General features: G+C 34.7%; 1 protein-coding gene across 1 annotated transcript in view; it reads right to left on the bottom strand.

Annotated features, from left to right (window-relative positions):
* The window catches only part of LOC117235233, a 29,739-nt gene extending 9,255 nt beyond the window's left edge, over window positions 1–20,484 (bottom strand). Inside the window, exons 1-2 of the mRNA XM_033497070.1 lie at window positions 20,229–20,484; window positions 6,637–6,804 (exon numbers count right to left, since the gene is read on the bottom strand). Coding sequence (XP_033352961.1) covers window positions 6,637–6,804 — 168 coding nt within the window. The 5' untranslated portion in view covers window positions 20,229–20,484. The remainder of the gene's footprint in view (window positions 1–6,636; window positions 6,805–20,228) is intronic.
* Window positions 20,485–21,322: the final 838 nt, after the last annotated feature.

The following is a 21,322-nucleotide window of genomic DNA, read 5'->3' as shown; positions in this document are numbered from 1 at the left end:
CGGTCCCTAATCGAATTATCGTCCTCTGGCTGTTGCTAGAAAATCAACACCGTTTGACTGAATGAGAATTTTCACGGAGATTCTACATTTCCACGGAGCTACTTTTTTTCTTTGTTCTGCGTCCCGTAAAGTTTCATAATGAAATTCAGATGGAAAGAACTCGCGTTTGTAGGACGAAGTTTCAGCTATCCCGTGAAATATAGGGAAAACGGTGTTCCCGAGGAAACAGCCAGAGAATTTGTTGATCGATATTTTATAAAATGAGATTACTTGCAATTAAAGCCTAATTTAAGGGTTTCAGAGGGATTCAAGCTCTCTCTAAACGTGGTCGTCCTACGAACCCTGCAGGTGTTTGGAAGATTTGCACGGGTACGATCTATAAAAATTTTTTAATCGGAATTGTAGTTTGACAGCGTGCTTGTATCGCGGTTTAGAAAAAAGTTGGCGAGCTTTTTCTGTGTTTTACAGATACGACGATATTTGTTTGACAAATAAAATTTTGCGCCATTTAAATGTAAACGTTAAAAAATTGTAGGAAGAAAACTTTCACAATATAAATTCCAAAATAGATCAAAGTTAGCGAAATGTCAAGTGTTACGAATCATAAAATTTCCGATTGTTTAAATCAATGAAATAATTATCGTAGAATTTACCCGAAACTATCAGGTTGTCCGAAAAGTTTCTTTCGTTTTATGAGGAAATAATAGACGCACAATGTTTTTTATTTTATATTATTTTGCTGAATTACGTACGATTCATTTTGTTCTGTTGAGATAAACTCCGCGACATTTCACAGATTTGGTTTCACGTTTGTATGAAGGTGCACTGTCGTAAAAAACACGTTCGCGAAAGGAAGACACTTTTCCGACAACCTAATAAATTCAATAAGATACGAACAAGAAGAAGGAGAAAACAGAGGCAAAAGTTAAACGATATTTTCTCTTACGTATGCACGTTATTATTACCCAATTTAAATAAGCCTGTATTAGAGAGGAAATTTGAGAATAAAATAAGGGTCATAAGGCTGAAATAAAAATTTCATCTATATACATGGCTAATCCATAGATTGCGTTTGCACTAACTCCTTATTTCAACCTTCACCTTTCGGAGTCTGGTAGAAAATAGCGGATGTTGTGAGCGTATATTATATTATGTTAGATTCTTCTTGCTTTCTTTCTACAAGTAATATCGATCGTTGTTTTTATCATTATTGAGTAATAGGTATCGAATGTTTCAGGCTTCAAAGTCGAAGGCAACACTTTCTCACTATTTTCCAAGGATATGTCAGTGAATCGTAGTTCTCTAATTGACATATTAAATTCCAACTTCCTTATACAATGCAATTAAACACGTTGCACAACAAAATGTATGCGAAAAATGATATATATCGTGCAATATAATACGTACATAATTTGATACTAATTGGAATCTCTGTATTTGAAGTTTAAATTGCTTGGATCTTTGGATTCAAGTAATATTTTTTAAATACATTCGCTAAATGCGTCGAGTTAAATGAATGCAGTTGAAATGCATTTGGAATGTTCTAAAGAGAAGCAATGTAAAGAGGTACTCGAAAAAATATCTGTATGAATTTGATGTATACCCTCTGTCTGCGTAAACTAACCGATTCTGTCTATCGTAGAACACTATACAAAAATTTCTATTTTTTTTCATTAATTAAATAAATATCCCAACTAGTAATTATTCTAATTTTATATGATAATTTACTCAATTTGTTAAAAAGATATTTTTCTTCGTTAATACTTATCCCATATATTAAATAATCTACATATCAAACAAATTAATCGTTTATCCTTTTCATTTCGTCTTTCCTTAATATATCTCGAATTATCAAAAGTTCAAGTTCCTCAAGCTTAACACCAAAAACGCTAATTTCACATTCTGACGTTTCGTGTTTGCAGGCAGTTTGTCTTAATTTCACACTGTACTAGATTTATTTCTAAATACAGGAAAAATTCTACTACGCGTCTCGCATTCTTGCATTTCTCAATTTTTATTGACGATTCCTCTCTCGACCCAGATTCTCACGAGCAATAAAAAATGTTAATCCCACCGAATACGTGGATTCCTCTGAACGGCCGAAAGTTTCGCATTCACAGGTAATTTGCCTTTGAAATCTCAAGTAGAAATCATTTGAAATTCATAAGCGAAGCTCGTAGCCTCCTTTCTTCTTTCTTTTCTCCGTGTCGGAGGATTTTCTTCTCGTACGCGTGCCGCCGCTCGGTTCACGCGTTTACACGAGGATCACGTCCGCCGCGTTTTTAACCGGACTTGCCCCGGAAATTCTATTTATAAAGAGCGACGATGGAATCTGATAAAGAATACGGCACAATTTTCCCTGACATCGGTTTTTTCCGAACGTAGAGTACACCGCGTTTCGCAGCTATGAAATTATTCCGAAGTTGTTCAGTTTCGTGCGCCGCAACTGAATTTAAATGAATAATTTTAAATTAATGTAAATTATTTGGAAATGATGTGCGATGTTTCGTTACATTTACTTTTAATCAGATTGTGCGACTGATTGCTTCTAATCAAAAGTTTTAGAACTGCTTTTATCATTGCGGTTGCATTTATATATTTGAAATAATCATTTGCGGAGAGGATGAGAGTTATAGAAATGCTTGCACTCATCTTAATTATCAATATGATCGATATTTGTTGCAGGAAAAATATAATGGAATCTTCTTGACAAAGGTTTATGCTATATTATATAGTAAAATTTTGATTATACATATGGAAGAAACTTTAAAAACTTTTTAAATATTACAATTATTTAATTTTGCAAATATTTTGTACAGCTATTATTGAATTAATAATTGAGAATATATTAATGTCCCTGTGTGCTACTTGTTAGCAATGATTTTCAGATCGAATTATTTATTCATATTAACATTCAAACGGTATCTTCGGATAATAAGTGACTCCCATAATTTGGATTAGTTCACTTAATTTTATTTTACAACTTCCCTTGCTTAAACTGTGAATTATGAAGTAATTTCCAAAAAGTATATTTGTACTATTCGTTCGATGAAATATACGAACACAACATTTGAGAATCAAAACGTTTAACAGAAACACCCACGTGTTAAATTACACGAATCATTCGATTCTCATGTGTTACACACGGTCTGCCTAAAAATAATCGAACTTCTTAGGATTAGAAAAAACCAATGGCGACAACAATAATGAAACTTTTGTCACGTAGAAATACATCCTTTATTATCATCAAGTTAAATTTTTATGGCGATTAATGTCATTTAAAGCTTAGAGTTATAACAGAATTAGCTGAAGAATTAGCTAAAGAGTTATAGCAATCAACGTCAGGATAGAGTTCGCTGACGCGTTGAAAAATCTGCTTCTGTTACGTGATAATGCGGCTGTAATTGCTTTTCTTGAAAACAAGCAAATTAAGATATCATACCACCCATTTTGTTCATCAGATGCAGCGATGCAACTACTTTTTCTTCTCACGGCTTCAAATAACAACGAAGAGGAGCCGTTACGATACTCAAAGCGATACCACGAAAAGACGCGCAACGTCTCGGTAGTAGTTGAATAAAATAAAAGATTTTCGTCGAAAGGATTTCTCTGCTTTCTTATTTTTAAGAAGTTCCGTTATTTTTGGGATAGACTGTGTGTATACATATATTTTTCGTTGATAAAAGTCGTACTACTCGTGTATAATCTTCGTTTGACGTATTTATTCATTTAAAATAAACCGAAGCACGTTCATTTGCTTTTACCGCTAATATATCTATATACATAAGGCACTTAACTTTTCTCAAAAAAGTAAAAGAGGAAATGATATTACGTCAGTACGTAACATCTCAGAGCGACGACGTTGAAAAAGTACAGAACATTTGGATAGGGAGATAAAACGTTGCGTCAGCAACAGTAGGAGTATTAGAGATCGTTTCTTGAACACGTTCGGCCATCGTAAGAGCACTTGACTAGATTGAAAAGTTTTTGCCGACAGTGGTAGAATGCGAGTGTTGGAAAATCAAGTTTGACAGAGAAGCGAATAATTTAAGTTAATTAACAATAATATTTTAAACGTTCCGAGGAAAATCGTGTACAACGCCTCCGCGATCTCAGAACTCATTAATTTTGTGCTTTGTCTATCTTCGTAATCTTATATTTGATCAGAAACGACCTTTGACCGCATCCTTCATTTTTCTACGAATTTTAGAAATTTCACTGTTTTTTTTTTATAAAAATTACGCGAATAATTATCATAGAATATTTTTATGAATACGTTGTTTGCGTTATACGCAACGTTTGGAAAATTATATTCCAACACTTGTAATGAGATATAATTAATCATTGCATCGATAGAATTCGAAAACAGTCCGCAAATGTATATAAAAATTACAAGATATTTATTGGAAACGTACATCTCGAGGATATTGAACGTTATGAGATTAGGCTAATGATATTATACCAATATTACGTAAGTATTATTGATCGTTCACAAAAATGTTCATTGTACACTTAATTATCCGCATTTTGATAGTCTCATTTTAAAATACATTCTTTTATACAATAGCTAGCAAATAACATTAAAATCAGAAAATTAACGAAGAATTACGTTCTTTTCCTATTGTCCTCAAATATAACTAGCGATAACAATGGGTGCGTTAAAATATATCATGGGCTGATTTATTAATAATGGATAATTAACTGCGTAGATGGTTTTGTGACTTCTACGAAATGCACGTGAAATTAGTAATTATAATAGACGTATCTCGTTACAATATTAATGGAATCTTGAAATGTTTTCCATAATATACATAACAAGTATATTTATAAAAGGTTTGTGGAAGTGTTCAATTACCTTCGTGAGTCACTACGTACTACTTATGTATATGCGTGTTTTCATCAATACCAAGAACGCTACGTAGTTCGTTTAAAATTCGTCGTAATTCGAAACCGTACCGTAGTTCGTCGTAAATCGATTAAAAAATTATAAATAACCTGAATTGGAACAAGCGATGCGTGCGAGGCATTTTGTGGAAATTCATCGCGTCTTTCATCGATATCAATTTCACGTACGTAAATTGTATTTACACTTGAAAATAGCCAAGAGCGAAGCAAAGGAAGAAGACAATGATTGTATTTATACGAAGAACTATGTACATACATATGTACTAAGATAAGACTTCTTCGAGTTAATTAAGATTGTAATTGAGGTCTGTTGATTTATCGGTTGGTACGATGTTCTTCGAAATTTTGCTTGTGATCTTTACTACGTAGCAAACACCATTTGCGGTTGTCCATCGATTGAGTTTTAACTATGAAACTTTCTAATTTCTATATTTAACTAACGTGATCGATATCTTTTGTTTTCAGAGACTTTGTTTCCGCCTTCTTTTAGCGAACTGTCACAAAAATTACCTTTTCCTCTTTATGTACTAAGTTTTATATGCAATAACTTCGTAAATATCTTTTGTTTTCAAAAAGTCACTGACTTTTTAGTTTTTCGCTAATCACGTGTAAAATTATCTCCTTAAACTTTGCGTCGAACTGTTTCGAGTAGCAAGTACCTTTTGTTTTCAGAGAATCACTGACAGTAGCTTTGCATTCGTTTTCGCTAATTAGTCATTTTTCTGAAGAAAATTCTGACGATTCGTACGTTTAAAAGATTAAAAGTAATCGATCTTTGTCAATTAAATGCAGCAGGTACTAAATTAACCTTTTGCAATTGTGGAGATTATGAATTATGTTTAGACGCTTGATAAATGTCACTTCAGAACATTATTAACTTTCTTCGTCTAATTTTTAGCTGTCAGTGATCAAGAGTTTTTTTATTTTCCCAAGTAGAATGACCGAAATCGTGTCAGCCGAGAGAACACTTTTTCCCAAAGGAGTTCTACATAATGGCAATGGTAACTCATGTAATTTAGATTATTCTTACCCGAAGAAAGTGACAAAGTGATAAATGTTCTTCAAGCACTAATAAATATACATGCAAAGGATCGATACAACAAAATTTTATAATTTCTTTGGAAAAAGATTTCCAAAAGTACAATGGCTACAAAAGTATTTGCGCATAGTCTTAATCTTCGATAAAGCGTTTTCTTACCAGTTCTCCTGTACAATTTCATTTTCATAGTATCAAATTTTTGTGGTCATATGAAAATACTATTAAACAGTGCGAAATTTAATGTACAAATACTTGTACATACCTAAATAACACGTAAACGCTATGACAAATGAAGAGCACACGAGAAGAACTCAAGTTCGTTTTTGTTAATTTTGTGAATTCGATCAATTTGTTCGTTTTATAAATATAACTTTCTTAAAAATAGTTGATCTGTGAAATTCTGCGAACAATCACGTAACGAATTATTATTGAAATGTCCAATAGGTTGCAAAAATATATACGTGATATCAAAAGCAAATAAAAGGACAATTTTCGTAACATGAAACTGATTATTCAATTTAAAAATTGCTTGTCATATTTTTTGTCTATGATTTACAAATACAATACAAATACTTTTAGTAGCCACTGTATCTAAAAGCATGGTATTCTAAGCTACGATACTACGTGAACACGTTTGTTTTTATTAAAAAAAATATCTAATACTTGTGGTTTATCGATATAATGGTTCTTACCTTGCCACAAAAGTAATATTCCGGAGGTTCTTTGTCAACTAGCGCTAGCACTGCTTCATTCTCGGCCAAAGGACTTCCAGGTTGACTGTTCCCTATCCTGGATCCTTTTTCCTGATAGTAAGTTTTGTGAAAGACCTTCACCGAGGGTACTGGCAACGCCGTGATCATCTTTGAAAGGACACCATAAATAAAATATTCATTATTCCTGTAATATCTGGATATTTAATTAAAAATCCGATAAACCGGATATCGATTCTTCTTTTAAAAACAATACGCTGACGCGGTAAAAAAGAAAATACAAATGCAGATCGTACCAAGCAGAGGCAATCAATTAATAATGAACAATTCTACAATTTAAATTTCTGTCGATGGGAAAGGTGGGCGCGGCGAAAACTCTGAACTAACTGTTTGATAATTTGAAAATAAACTTTATCGAACATCACTTTGTAGCGGCAGCTTTCTTTGCTATTTTAATCAAATCTGTCTGTCGATATTTAAGTATTTGTACACTTGTTTTCGTATACATGGAACGTAATTTAGTTAGTAAATGACGAATGAGGAGATTTTGTAAAATATTATGATGACTGAGGATTTTTATGCAAATTTACATTTTTATGATCGCAACTGAGGAGACTCGTTTTATTTGTTGAAGATTATAACGAATACTCTATTTTGGAAATCTCATGTATTATTGTATATTATATGTATTCTGCACATTTTTGCACCTTTAAATTTTCCATAAGTGCATAAAGACCCACATTTATAATATGACAGGATAAAATCTAGTTTTAGAAGGCGCGTAATAATAATATTGACTTATGTGAATGCTAAAGTGGTAAACGTTATGGCATAATTTTATTTGAAAAATAATTTAGTATCATCTTTTCTGATTTTTAAGCTATGACTCAGATAGAGAAGATTCTTTTGAACTCATAAAGAGATTATCATGACTAATTCTAGCAATAATATTTAATCAACGAATCGCATATTTAATTTTAGTATATTATTGGTGTATTTTTTAAGTTTTTATTTTTGAGAAAAAGATACATATTCATTTTAATTATTTACTATTAATTTATGCGTTTTGATAATATTTTAGTATTATGACTACGAATTGATCGCATACTATATAACTATAATTTGCTTAAGTTTGTCCAAAATAGTTTACTACATGGTTTATACTGGCATTACTTCAAACTATGCAGAGCGAAGTATGCCATAGTAAGATACAAAGAAAAATGTATGCATGATTTCTTTCTTCATGCTATGATTTAGTTAAGTATACTCAAATTTTAAACTTGTCGTATATTCTCATTAAAATTTAAATTTAAACCGTTGTACATAATTTCAGCTCTTTGCTTCGAATCATTTTCCAGATATATTTATTTTTGTACGTATTTATTTTGTATGTAATTTGAATAATAAATGCAGGAGTGAGTAGATCGTTTACTTTGAAGTCATTGAAAGTTGAGAAGTAGGATATGAAGATATATCGTTTTACTAACAAGAAGAAGTTATACATATAAAAGTATAGCAAATTTTAAAGAATTTTCGCGTTTAAGTATTCTTGGCATAAAGATCAGAGTTTTTAAAAAGTTGCGTTTCAAAAGTAATGTTTCGTATATAGATAAGTATTACTCATACATTGAGTTAATTGCGTTTGATCTAAACCATTCTAAAATTTTCTATTAAATCATTATTCTAAAAAGAAACATCTTTATACACAAAAGAAGGAAAAATATGTTGTAAACTTATTGTCACTTACATTTCACCGTAACGTATAAAACTTGTAACTGTCATTTTATAATAAAAAAGAAAAGAGAACTCTTATAATATGGGTCTTATAATGAAAGTTGTAAATTTTGAACTGATCTTATAACTATAAATCGCAAGATATGCATCAAGATGAATCAGTAAATGAAGTCTTCAACTTTAGCCTTTAAAAGTCATAAACACAAAACCCACACGCATAACGTATTACTACATATTACTGTACTATGTTTATCTAGTAAAAACATATGACGGAATATAAATACGCGCAAAGACAATTCAGTTGTTTAAAGCATTTTCATAAAAATATCTTTTTTTGTTAAAAATATCTTAATTCGAATATACTATACCAATGTTTTATACACAAACAAATATACGGTAGTTGTTAAAGTGCTGAAGTTTTTAACTGCAGTGTGGTTTTATTATATCGTTGAGATTATAAGCTTCTATTTAAATTTGTATACTTTTATGGAAATGTAACTATATGTAGCTTACACATATGACAGTATGTACAAAGTTGACTAGACTAAGTTTCTGGTATAAAGCATTTAATACTTTTCTATAGAAAACAACCAACCTCAACGATCAATGTATTAAAAAAATGCTGTAGTAGGATAGAATTAAGATAGCCTTCCTTTAAATAAACGAGGATATCCTGGCAATCTTAATTTTTTATACGTGTAATTCCTCATTCTAATTCTATACGAAAAATATCCACAAAAACATAACGAATCTCTTTTTGGCTTGGAACTAAAGCAAGGTCAAAACAGAAAAATCTCGTTAATCATCCCTTAACTAGAAATTCCATAATTATAAAATTATAAGTTAATAAGGATAGATCGATTTCAATTCTTTCAAGTATAAATATAATATGAACCATTTCCGATAGAAACGAAACAAATTGGAATTCCAAGTAACGAGTTAACATATCCTCCATCCTGTGGTTAACAGAGCAAACATGCCAAATATACTTTCGCAACACTCGATACGTGAAAAAAGGATCAAGTGTACGTGGCGTGAAATTGCGTATCGACTTCGTAGCAGTGTCTCGTCCCTCGAGTTATCGTCCCGAGCCGGTGTCCTCGCAGAAACTTTCCCCGGCCTTATTCTACGTTGCTCGAACACACAATATCTAGTAGCACTACCAGCTGTCGTATATGATGTGGCTGAATCCGGGAAAACAAGGGAAACCTCCGAGAGTCCGCCATGGCTTGTCGATAAAACGGCAATAACGCGACCCTCCCCTTTTCGTTGTTCGATCTCAAAGATAGGTTGCAGCCTGTCCTTGGCTTTAATTCCCCGATCGCCGCGAACATCCCTTTTTCTAGCACGTTTACACGACAAAGGAGCCGACCGTGTTGTATTTCCACGGTACAGCGACGAGCCTATTGTTCGCTCAACATGTGGCAATCTCTTGTCCATCCACTCTATGTATCACGGAAACTCAAGATCTTCTCAGACTTTGTATTCTTCTTGCTCTTGTAACTCCTTTTTTCTGTGTCTTTCCGCCACGATCAATGACAAGGCGGTGGTGTCTTGAAGCCTGTGTCTCCAGCAAAACTAATGATCGCGTCCTTGGCACACCTTTCGAAATCTTCCTGTACAAGTCGAAGCTTAGTTTCTTTTTATCATGCATTTGCTGCTGATTGACGCAGGGAAATTGGATTTGTTCGAGTTTCACTGGATTTTGTAACACGGTGACTTGGCGTTGGATGAAGTGCACTGCTCTTTTTGGGCAAGCCGAAGTTGTATTACTTTTGGGATAGTTTCTATTTATTTATTTATTTTTCTTTTTGTTCAATTTAGAAGATTTAAGTATCGTTTTGTAACCAACGTTTGTCGGTATAATATAAAACTTTATTCCAAGAGGTAAAGGACATTGCTTGGTGATCATTTTCAAGATTGAAACGTTTCATGATTTCTATAGAATGTTTTTTGAAGGATTGATGCAAATATTTTGAGTTAGATATTATGGGATATAACTTTTTCAATGTGAAGTTACATATTGCAACGATATTTATTTTTAATGTTAGGATATAATTAAAAGCAAAATTGGTACGACGTAATTTTAGAGAACGTTGTTTTATTTGACAAATTTGAAATAGGTTCATATAGTTTATGCAACATTATTTTTGTAAAACACCTGTAACTTTGGCCCCGTAATATTTATCAAAGTGCATACGTTTGATAAAAAATAGTAGTGACCTTTCACATCGATTAACGGCGGTAACATAGTCAAGTCCCTGGTAGGGATAGTAATAGCCGTATTTACAATGCGCCATATGATAATTGCTACTTAAATCTTTTTACATTTAATCAAAATATTCAATATTTCGACATCCACGATATCTTTTTCAATTCTCTCATATCACAGAGGAAATTTACGTTTGCCTTAAATGAGAAATATTTCTTATCGGTACAAATACCAATTCTTTTGTTTTAAAGTCTTTAAAATATCCTTTCTCCGTTCTCAGACAATGTCTTCAACGCCATGCATTTGCCACGTTGTGTGCCAAAAACACCAGAGAGTTCCAAAAGCAATTCGTAATTAATCTATTAATTTTAAGACAATACGAATAGGTTTAATTGTTTTCGAAATTTTAAGGAAATTACGTGGCATTTACGTAGAAAATCTCGTCCTCAATGATTTCCGAAATCTCGATTTAAAAATGTCCCCTTACTTCTCGCAAGGAAATACAGCATGTTCCATTAAACAAAAATATCAAAGCAACCTTTGAAATTTTGATATTTTAGTCTCAGCATAAAACCACGTAATTTTTGTTCTGTACTCTTTCACGTGATAGTCAATGAACAATCTACTAATAATATTAAATCGTCGAGATCATAATGCAACATAACGACATATAAAACGACTTTAATAAAAAGTATACGTTTGTTTTCAGATGTACAAAAAATCTCATTCCTATGTATACAAGACTCACGAAGAAGACTCGAAAAATTTATAGCAAAATTCTCGAGATAAGCATGAATCTTATATATCCTTCTTTATACTTATCTTACTCTTGTAAAAATGCACTTGTACCTCTTCTCTCAGCGAGCCTCTTGATTATCTTTTTCTTCGTGTTCAATTCGCTTCTCTTGATCATCCAGGGAAACGCGATTCCTTAATTCAATAGCGTCTCGTGTATATGTAATGAACAGCAACAACAACAATGTTGTAGTATTAATATACGATGGTTCGCGATGGTTGTAGCAGTAGCAATGATATTGATGGTGGTGCCGGTGGTGGTGGTGGAAATGCTGGTGCCGGTGGCCTAGATACGTTCTTGGGGCCGACGGCCGTTGCACCTCGGTTATCGAACAGCAGAGCTTGCACCGGGTGCAGCTGCACGGCTAGAAAACTATTGCAGTCCCGTTTTTGGCGTCCTCCTTGATTTCCTTTTGGAATCGACCGGTTGCGTTGAAATTAGCACGCTCAAGAGAACGTTTCGACTTGTAAACACCGACTTGCCATCTTCACCGATGATTTAACCGATCCATTTTTGTGTCTGAATCGATGTCAGTATGCTTGGAACCTCTATTTTTAAGGTCATCCTTAAAGAGATTTGTTTCACTGCAATTCTTCATTTTTGTAAGATATATAAGAAAATATATATATATATATTTGAGTTCTAGAAAATCGGTTTTTTTGTACGATAAGAGGATTTTGGTAGGTTTGAGTGAAAAATTAAAATAGAATAGTCTGAAAGTGGAAATATATAACCCGGTTCGTACTCGGTTATTTGATCTGGGGACAATTTCGAAGTTACAGCCATTTAACGATATCTTTTTTAATTCCTCTTTTTATTTCTATGGAATCATTTTACGAGTTTAACGAGTTAATAAACGAGTTTTCGCACTTTTTGATCTAGAATTAAGATCGAATAGCTCGAAGGATTAATAATTCGATTAAAAGTTGCAGTGATTTGACGATATATTTTGTTCTCTTCTAATATTTCGAGAATCTTTTCGTATGATGAATAGTTTATAATGTTCTATATTTGAAGACTAAGAGCAAATAACGGTCTGGAAGAAAAGGGCAACATACACGATTCTTCCCAGAAAATTGTTTCGCACATTATATGGTTCGTGGTACTTTTTATTAGAGCTTTAATTTAATTTTATTTTATTATTTAATATTATTAAATTTTTAGGAAATCTTTTGGTGGTTCGGAATTGCTTTGCTTAGAAAGAAAGACCAAATGATCTAACAAGAAGTATATATACTTTGATCTTATAGAAGCATAACTTTATTTTATGATAATTTAAAACAGCGAACGTACAATATTCGTTCGATACTCTACAATTTTGACATTGCAAAATAGCACGATAGTATCTGTTGCAATATAAAAACGTATCCCACAAATGAAACCACGTAGACAATGTTTCTACAATCTAAACTACAAAAGACGTAAATCAATACATACCTATCGTACCATCTTTCGAAATTGTCTAAATCATACGTCGTACAATTTCCTTGTTTTTGATAACGAACGATACCTATGTTTAACAAGAATACAATAAACTCCACTGCAATTACTAAGTATCCCATTCTCACAAATATTTACGCTTTTGTCTGAACAAAAAACTTAGAAAATTGTGCATTCCTAGGCAATGATAACAAATTTTCGAAAATGGAGTTAGTTTATGTTCGCGATAGGCCGGCTGGCGGGAACGACCCGCAGTATTTCATCGTTAATCTTATAAAAGAATAATTCTGCGCGTGCTAATGATAAACACAATTTCGCGTGTCCACGGTTACGTTCACGAAGGACGGGAGATGAACGACACGCGATCCAATCTGCACGTGTTGTGTTACCATGCGTTGCACAGCCCGGTTATTCAACGTGCACGAATTTCATCCAGGGCTTGGACAGATAGAAACAAATCACAGAACCGAGTAGTTCAACAATTCCCGTTCTGTTTACTCATACGTTTCGATGAAAAGCTGTTGCCGCCATGCTCGTGGATTTCCAATTATTGAATTTGTTCTCATTGTTCTGGCTTCGTTTGAATTAGAACGTAAAGAAAGCTTCAGCTGTTGTTACTGAATAACCTACATAATCAACGTTTTACTTTCTCTTTCTTTGGGTTTATAAGTTATGAAGTAAGGAATTTACTCGAAGCTTTTAAAAGCAAGCATTTCGTAATATTTAATAAAAACGAAATTTTTGATGGGGAAGGCGTATGTACAACTTTTTACAATTCGTTAAGTTTTATAGATTGAAATTATTTACGCGTGTTGCAGTTTTATTGTTAAAGCTGTTTCGATAGTAACCTGCTTCTTCGAATGATTTTCTAATAAGAATGAAAATTGAGAATAATTTATTTTTTATTTAAGTACAGTGCAAAAGAAAAGATTATTTCCCAAGAATAAGACTGTTTAATATTGCAAATGAGACAAAATTATCTAGTCTAGCGCATCTAATAAAAATTTCTAACAACAATGTCGTATTTCGTTCATGAAATTCGCTGGTTTCTCCATTAAACATGTACATTCAGCTGAAAGTTTAATAATTGCATTTATTATATTAGAAATCATATTCACGATAAATAAAAACTTAGCACGAAATTATCTAACTACTCCATCGAAACTTTCTATTGCCATGCTGAAAACTTCTGCATAAAGAAACACAATATCCGTGATTGCAAGTCGTGCTTCAACATACGAGTGTTAAAAAGAGGTCTGAGATTTTAAAGGTTTAAAGGGCTACTTAACAGACTAAATAAAAGAATGTTTAGTCGATGTAACTTTTCGTGCAAAACATAATTTGGTATATTTCATATTAAGAATACTTCATCGTTTATAACGCCATGTAACTTAAAAGATGCACTTTCGTATGTCGATATTTTTACTTAATTTAACTTTATTTCTCTATTACTATATTTTTCTTTCAATATACTATTATAACAATACCAAATATTATCTATTTATGAAAATAATTATTTTCTAAATTTTAGATTGAAATATAATTCTTTTTTCTTCACAAGCAAACAGAATTTTAGTTATTACAGACTAATAAGTTTACTCTATTCATCCACGATACATAGTCGAATTAGAAAAATGATTTACAAATACGAGTTTCATATTCAAACGAAAAGAAATCAGACCAAAGAAAGGATAAAGTCTTTCACCTCGACACAACTATTTGTTATGACACGCTTCTCTAGATTTCTCTACTTAACGTATTTGCATATCTTTCTATCTTGCATTTGCTATGTTACCAAGAATCGTAATTAAATTACTAAGTCACATCTTACCAAAAAATGTTTACTGCAGTTAGTCATTTTCTATTTCTCTCAATGGCCACCGTAAGCCTTTACAATTTTAAACCCATATCAAACCCAACACTCTGTATAAAAATTCCAAGAAGATAAATAAATAAAATAAGAAAATAATGATATTATTCAAAATGAAGAAAAAAGGAAAGAAAAACGTATCATGGTACGATACATTTCCAATACAGAACGACCAAGCATACCTTCTCAACACCGCAGCACCGATATTTCTCGTTCGACGATATATAACAATTAAAAAGGAGGCTACGGAAGAAACTGTAAGAGACCTGGCGATTCGATAGAACCTAGATTCGCGGTGCGGAGAACTTTCGTCGGCGCAGAACTTTCAAGGCTGCCCCGTTCAAGAGGACCTCGTCAATGGTCGCGGCTTTTCACAAGCGCGGCTGTAAACGAAATCGCAAGGCCGGCCGGATTGTCAACCAGGCCCAGGTCCCCGTTTCTAAACGCACGCGGTTCGATTCTCCTCGAAGCGAATGGGTCGAAACGGCGCGGCGCGCCTGTCCGGCGTCTTGCATTTCCAGCCAAGGAATCGTACAAGTTTCGCAACGGGTTGGTTACGTGCACGAAGAACGAAGGGGTAACCTTTATTGCTCGGAAAGGCGTAAAGTAGGACAGTGGCCTGATTCCTGGTGTCATGGCTGCAGCTGCATGTGCACCGACCAGAGTGGAACGGCTATAGACACACCGAATGTGCAACCAGTACTCCACTGTTCGAGTCTGTCTTGGATCTTTGCCAAAAGCTCGCGGGCATGTTCTGTCTCTCTTCTTTTCGTCGGTTGTGTAAAAGGAGCCGTAGGAAAAAAAAAAGAAGAAAGAAAAAAGGAGAAGAGGAATGAAACGTGGAAACACGTAGGATTAATATGCGCGCGTTATGCGAGCGCACAGTGGACTCGTCTGGTTCCTCCGCGTTCCTCGCTCTGATTCGTTCCACTTTTTTCGGTTCGTTTGGTAGCAATGAGCTGACCAAGCTACGATCATTTCGGCCAAAATTTTGCTTCTTAATGGATATTAACACCGTAAATACATATCTTTCTATCTCTTCAAACACGTGTACACATAGTTTCTTGCTTGGTTAAAAGTTTCGTTCTAAATGGATACTAACGCTTTAAATGGATATTAACGCTTGGAAAATGGATATTAACGCTTTACATGGATACCTTCTTATCTATTTGAACATTTCTCTGTTAAATGAAACAATCGAAGATCGCAGGAGAGAAATGCGAAGAGCACGGAGATTGATACGAGATAATGAAAATGAAAACAATTTGTTGCGATGCGAAGATGTTAGTCTTTTAATAATAACCGAGGCAAGGAAGTTTTATGGAAATTTCAAAAGCGTAATTATTGAGACAAAAAATATTTGAATATTTCCGACATTTTAGTATTATAACAAGTGGAAGATGGAGAAACGGGAATGTTTTATTGGTAAATGAATAAACAAGTTTACGTATCGATGATTTTACGTTGGTCTAAAATTTGGGCTCTAGATGGATAGTAAATAATGTTTTGCAGACAATGTGCGAGGAAAGAGATGAAATTTGGATTTTTCGGGAGATCTCGTTAATATGATTTTGTTAGTAATTGGATGAACGACTTGCGTTGAGAGGGAGTGATTTGTTATTGCTTCCAAATTATCTCTAAATGGATATTAAATAATATTTCATGACGCATGAAGAAAAATGTAAATGTGGGAATTTATTATAACAGCATTCCACTGATAATTGAACGAAGACTTTATACCAAGAAAGATAAATATTCCTCGATTTAAAATTTTTACTCTGATCATTGAGCATTCAGAAATATAGGCGAGAATATAACCAAAGTATAATATTATGAATTTCGCATCTCAATTTTTCTATGTTCTTTGGGACATTTTCAATTGAATCGTATATGTTTCTACTCTTAGAAAATTCTTTATGTTCAAGGACTCCGTTTCAATTTTATGCTAGAAATTTTCTTAAGGCATTGAAAGCTCTTCTTTTTCATTGAAACGAAAGCGAAATTGAGACGTAAAGAATTCGAAAATCCGATTATTAATCATTAAAGTTATTCCTTACAAAAATTTCACAATATTTCTTGTATTTTATATCAGAAAATGCAAGAAATGTTAAGGAAAAACAGATAACTATTTTCTAGATTATCCGTTTCGAACTTCTTGCTTTATTAGGCTGTCAAAAGGGTAAATGGTATTTTACGATGTGCGAAGGGGAAGGTGCAGAGAAATGGAATTCTGTTAAAATTCTGAACAGTTCGTGGAATTGATTTTATTGGTAAACGGATGAACGATTCGCGTTGAGAGGGAAGAATGACATTTCGTCCGTATAAAATTTCACCTTTAGATAAATATTAAATGATATTTCACGAACAGTGCGAGATGGAGGATGGAGGAACGAATATTTGTGAGAATTCTGCAGGGTTCGTGGGATTCTATTAATATCGTTTGTTGGTAAACGGATGAACGATTCATATTGGCAGTGGAACGTTTCATATTTGATATACTTTCACAGGATTTCCAGTTCCTGGCCGTAGGACGTAAACAATTGGGGAACGATCGATAATCTATTTTATGCATGATAAAATTATCGATTCGCAAAATTGGATTAACGGGACACGCCAGAGAATTTCGAGCAAAAATTAGTAAACAGATTGTTGACCGCGATAAACGATCCTTGTGCGTCCACGCCACGCGATTGAATTCGGTTTCATAGAAAATATACGATTAGTCTTCGTCACGTCTTATTAAATAGTTATAAAATTCTTATAATAATTTACTATCATTGAACAATTACCTACTTGTTGTACCTGCACATTTTTTATTCATACTGATCGTTTTAAAGTCAATCCTTGTCACAGTATTATACGAACAACACGTCAATCTATCAAGCACATAGAATCGTTTCGCTTTCATTCGCTGAGATTGATACGGTAGGACCGTTCATTGTAACGATCTTTTACTCGAAGAATTAATAATAAAAAACTACCCTTGTTCGTGTTCGTCTTTCTCCAAGAAAGTGAAAGAATAGCAACCTTAATCTCTGTTCAATATATTTCAATCTTTTTAATAAACTATTTATCGTATTACACGATTCCGGTAAATACATTTGTATTTATATCGCGGAGAAATTGTATTTCGATAAAAGTTTTTATAGAACTGGTCGATTTTCATTCGACGATAAATCCAGGCATAAATCATCCGAAGATCGCACTAGAAAAATATGACAAGTACAATACGATGAGAATTCATCGGAGATTACATCAGAGAAAATTAACCGACGACCGGCCAATTTTTTCCCCCAGAACGTTTAATTGATCGGACCATAGGTGTAGTCCTAACGATAAAAGAAAATAGCTTGGGAAGTATTTATGCAAATACGCGCCTTCGCATGGTGCATGCAAGTCAGTTTTATCGAAGGTGGCACGACATCAAGGTGGTTCACCCTTTCGCGGAAGGTACCAATCTACAGGGGTGTTCCGTGCATTGCGTGAAAATAAGCGTTCCACGTCGGTCACCGCCAACAGACTCGCCAGTAGTGGCCCTAAACTGATTTCAACGACATTTACCCCGACATTTGATCCTTTTCTCCACCTACCTCGATTAATCACGTGAATGATCCCTTAATAATTTCTGTTAACATAAATTTCAAAATTCCAAATCCACCAACGTTATTTCCTTTGTATATTTCACTATTACTCGTATACATGTTTTTCAAACCAATTTTAATAGAATTTTCCTAATTTTCATTTCTTTTTCGTCGATCACGATGCTTATTATTAACCACTTACATATTTTTTAAACCAGATTTAATAGAACTTTCTTAGTTTTCATTTCTTTCCCATTCATCGTAAGATCAAACATCTTGTCACATCTCTACAAATTCTAAACTAACTCGCTAATCATATTTCTTTCGTAACTCGTAATTAATCGCTTACGTATTTCCTCAACTTTATGAATAGAACTTTTAATAAACAACAGCTTAGTAGAGTACGAATCGGTTTTAATAAAATTCTTCTAGCTTTTTCTCCTTTCCCATCGATCATGGAACCAACTAACAATCTTACCATACTTTTATGAATTCTGAATTAATTCACTGATAATATTCCCTTTGTATTTCACGATTAATCGCTCTCGTGTTTTCTTAACTAATCTCGATAGAATTTTCCCAAGTTTCATTTCTTCTTGTATCGTTCGTACAGCGTTCGAAGCGTCGATGCATAAATATTCCATCGTATAAATCCTCTCCTCTTCTCCCTATCGCTCCTTGAAACTATTTTCTCTTCGATTATTGGTCCTTGGTGCGACGGGGAAACGCGATTACCTTAAAGCTCGAAGCTGCTTCGGTTTCCCTGCGCCTCGTGCATAACTTGCCTTCGTCTAGCGAGGGACCAGCGGGAAACGGAGTCGAATATCCGACTTGAATCTCACCGAGACCTAATTATCGACCGTGTGAAAGGCCGGGATCCTCGTGAGCGTCGAACAACATTGATTTACGGATACGTCCCCGGCGAGAGGGATTCCTCGTACGTTGACTCACGGCTGCCAGTCGCACGAAATGCAGTTGCAACTTTGGCTCTGGCTCGGTTCCAGCGTCGTATAACTGTAAGCTGCCTCGATAGATTCGGTAATCGAGGTCAGTGTACTCCTTGCTTTGATGTATGTATTTGTAGAGCGATTTTAATGCGCACCTTTTTCGTCGAACTTTGGCCCCGGACACCGAGAACCGAGAAAAATCTAATAACGAGACCTCTTTGGCGATGGAACGTGATTTCTAGGACTTCTACTTTGATGAACGAAATAAATAGGATTGCGCGATAGATCGTTTCTAAGGCATATTTGAAATCAGTTACATTTTTATTACTTTTGTTAAATTAAGCTTCGATGAATAGCTAGCTATATAGTTGGTAATAATGGCAACAAAAGACGCTTTGATGGAAACATCGTTGAAGATGTACTCATACATGCATGAAAGCGATGAAAACAATCGTGGAAATGGTTCATTAAAATCTCGAGAATCGATAAATGGGTCACCGCAGGTCGTCGGGCAATATCTCATGTATCCACGACGAGTACTCGATCGTCAACTGGGTCATTCGAGTGTAGCGAAAATGGGCGGCAAAAGTGACAGACTATCTGGAATCCACATTCGAATCGCCTATTATCTTTCCGCGTGAGCGAACACGTTCCACAAAGACGAACAAAGCACGGAAACGCTTCGTACCTATTTACACCTACGCCAATGATCACAACAAGACAATTAGCGAACGAGCCAGACTATCAACCAACGTGAACTACCATCAACAACTACATCCGTAGTAACAACGATCTATCTTTTGATCTGCAAGAAAATGTCGCGAAATTTATCAGACGAGAACGCCAGCCGCCTCTGTATGTATACTGTTTATCACCAACGCGTCACCTTCGTCCCCGATTCCATTTTCTATCGGATCTTCGGAAATTTACTTATTTTTCCTACTCTCGAACAAGTAATAAAGGAAAACAAATATCTATCGGCTGTAAGACTTACTCTGATGATTTTGCGTTCGACGAGCTTCTGTGAAGAAACGGCGCGTCGTTTCGCGAGGAAAACGCCGGTCACAGGTGAGAAGGCTCTTTCTCACGACGCACGGTACATTGGAGCCCGACAGACGGAGAAATCGAACGTAGTGGAGCTGCACCGCGAGGAGCACCGTGAAGAGCACTGTGTATGTGTGTATATATCCCGGTTGGCGAGAGAACGCTTCGACGGGGTGGTGGTCCCGCGAATACTGAGCCTCCGGAGCTTCGTATCCTGGTCGATAAGACACCCCTCCGGGCCACCCACTCGCACTAAAGGTACGATCACACCTGCGCTGGCTCACGTGGGCTCCCGTGCATTCACACTTACCCTAAACGCACCTTTAACCTTTCACGTTGATTACCGACCGATACGCTGCCAACGTGTACTTATATCCTGGTGCATGGTGCGTGCGCGTGCACCGAACTTTCGAAACGAGATTTCGAACGACAGGATGCTATTCTTTCCGTTTGCCTTATGACTTGTCTGTTCGCGTTTGTTTGATCTTCGTTCGGTTCTGCTATTCTCTTCGGTTTTGTTCGCTCCTCTCTGTTTGCCGTTTATTACACGTCACCTGAAGGAATCTGATTGATGCTCGTTATTATCTGCTGATGCGTTTCGCAAATCCGCGGTGCAACAAGTAAGTACGCACTGCGATTTGAGTGTTTTAGTTTGGCTGTTGGGAGTTTAAGTCGGGCTTTTCAGGTATCAGGGAATGTTTGAGGTATTATTTTTACAGGATATAGCGTCGGTGTAGATTATTTAGTTAACGCTGGAACTAAGTACTGATTTCTAGTCTGTACTTAAATATATTATATGCAGAAGACTATGAGCAAAGTGGCGCGATAAAAATGAACGAATGTACGTAGTCACGTTTCGGTGTTAATAAAAATCAACGTTAGTCTTGTGCTATGCCTATTTGGTAATTACGAGGACACAGAATTCGAAATCAATAATTTTAATTGTTTCGGAAGTTTCAGAGGTAAATCTTTAGTACTTTAATTAGCTTTCAAATAGAAGCACCTACTATAAATTTCATATTTTAAATCCTATCATACGTAACG

Source organism: Bombus vosnesenskii, unplaced genomic scaffold, assembly GCF_011952255.1.
Source record: "Bombus vosnesenskii isolate JDL3184/JDL3185 unplaced genomic scaffold, Bvos_JDL3184-5_v1.1 scf7180000013314, whole genome shotgun sequence".
NCBI lineage: Eukaryota > Metazoa > Arthropoda > Insecta > Hymenoptera > Apidae > Bombus > Bombus vosnesenskii.
The sequence above is the reverse complement of the archived record's forward strand: the minus strand, read 5'-3'. Positions and strand labels throughout refer to the sequence as shown.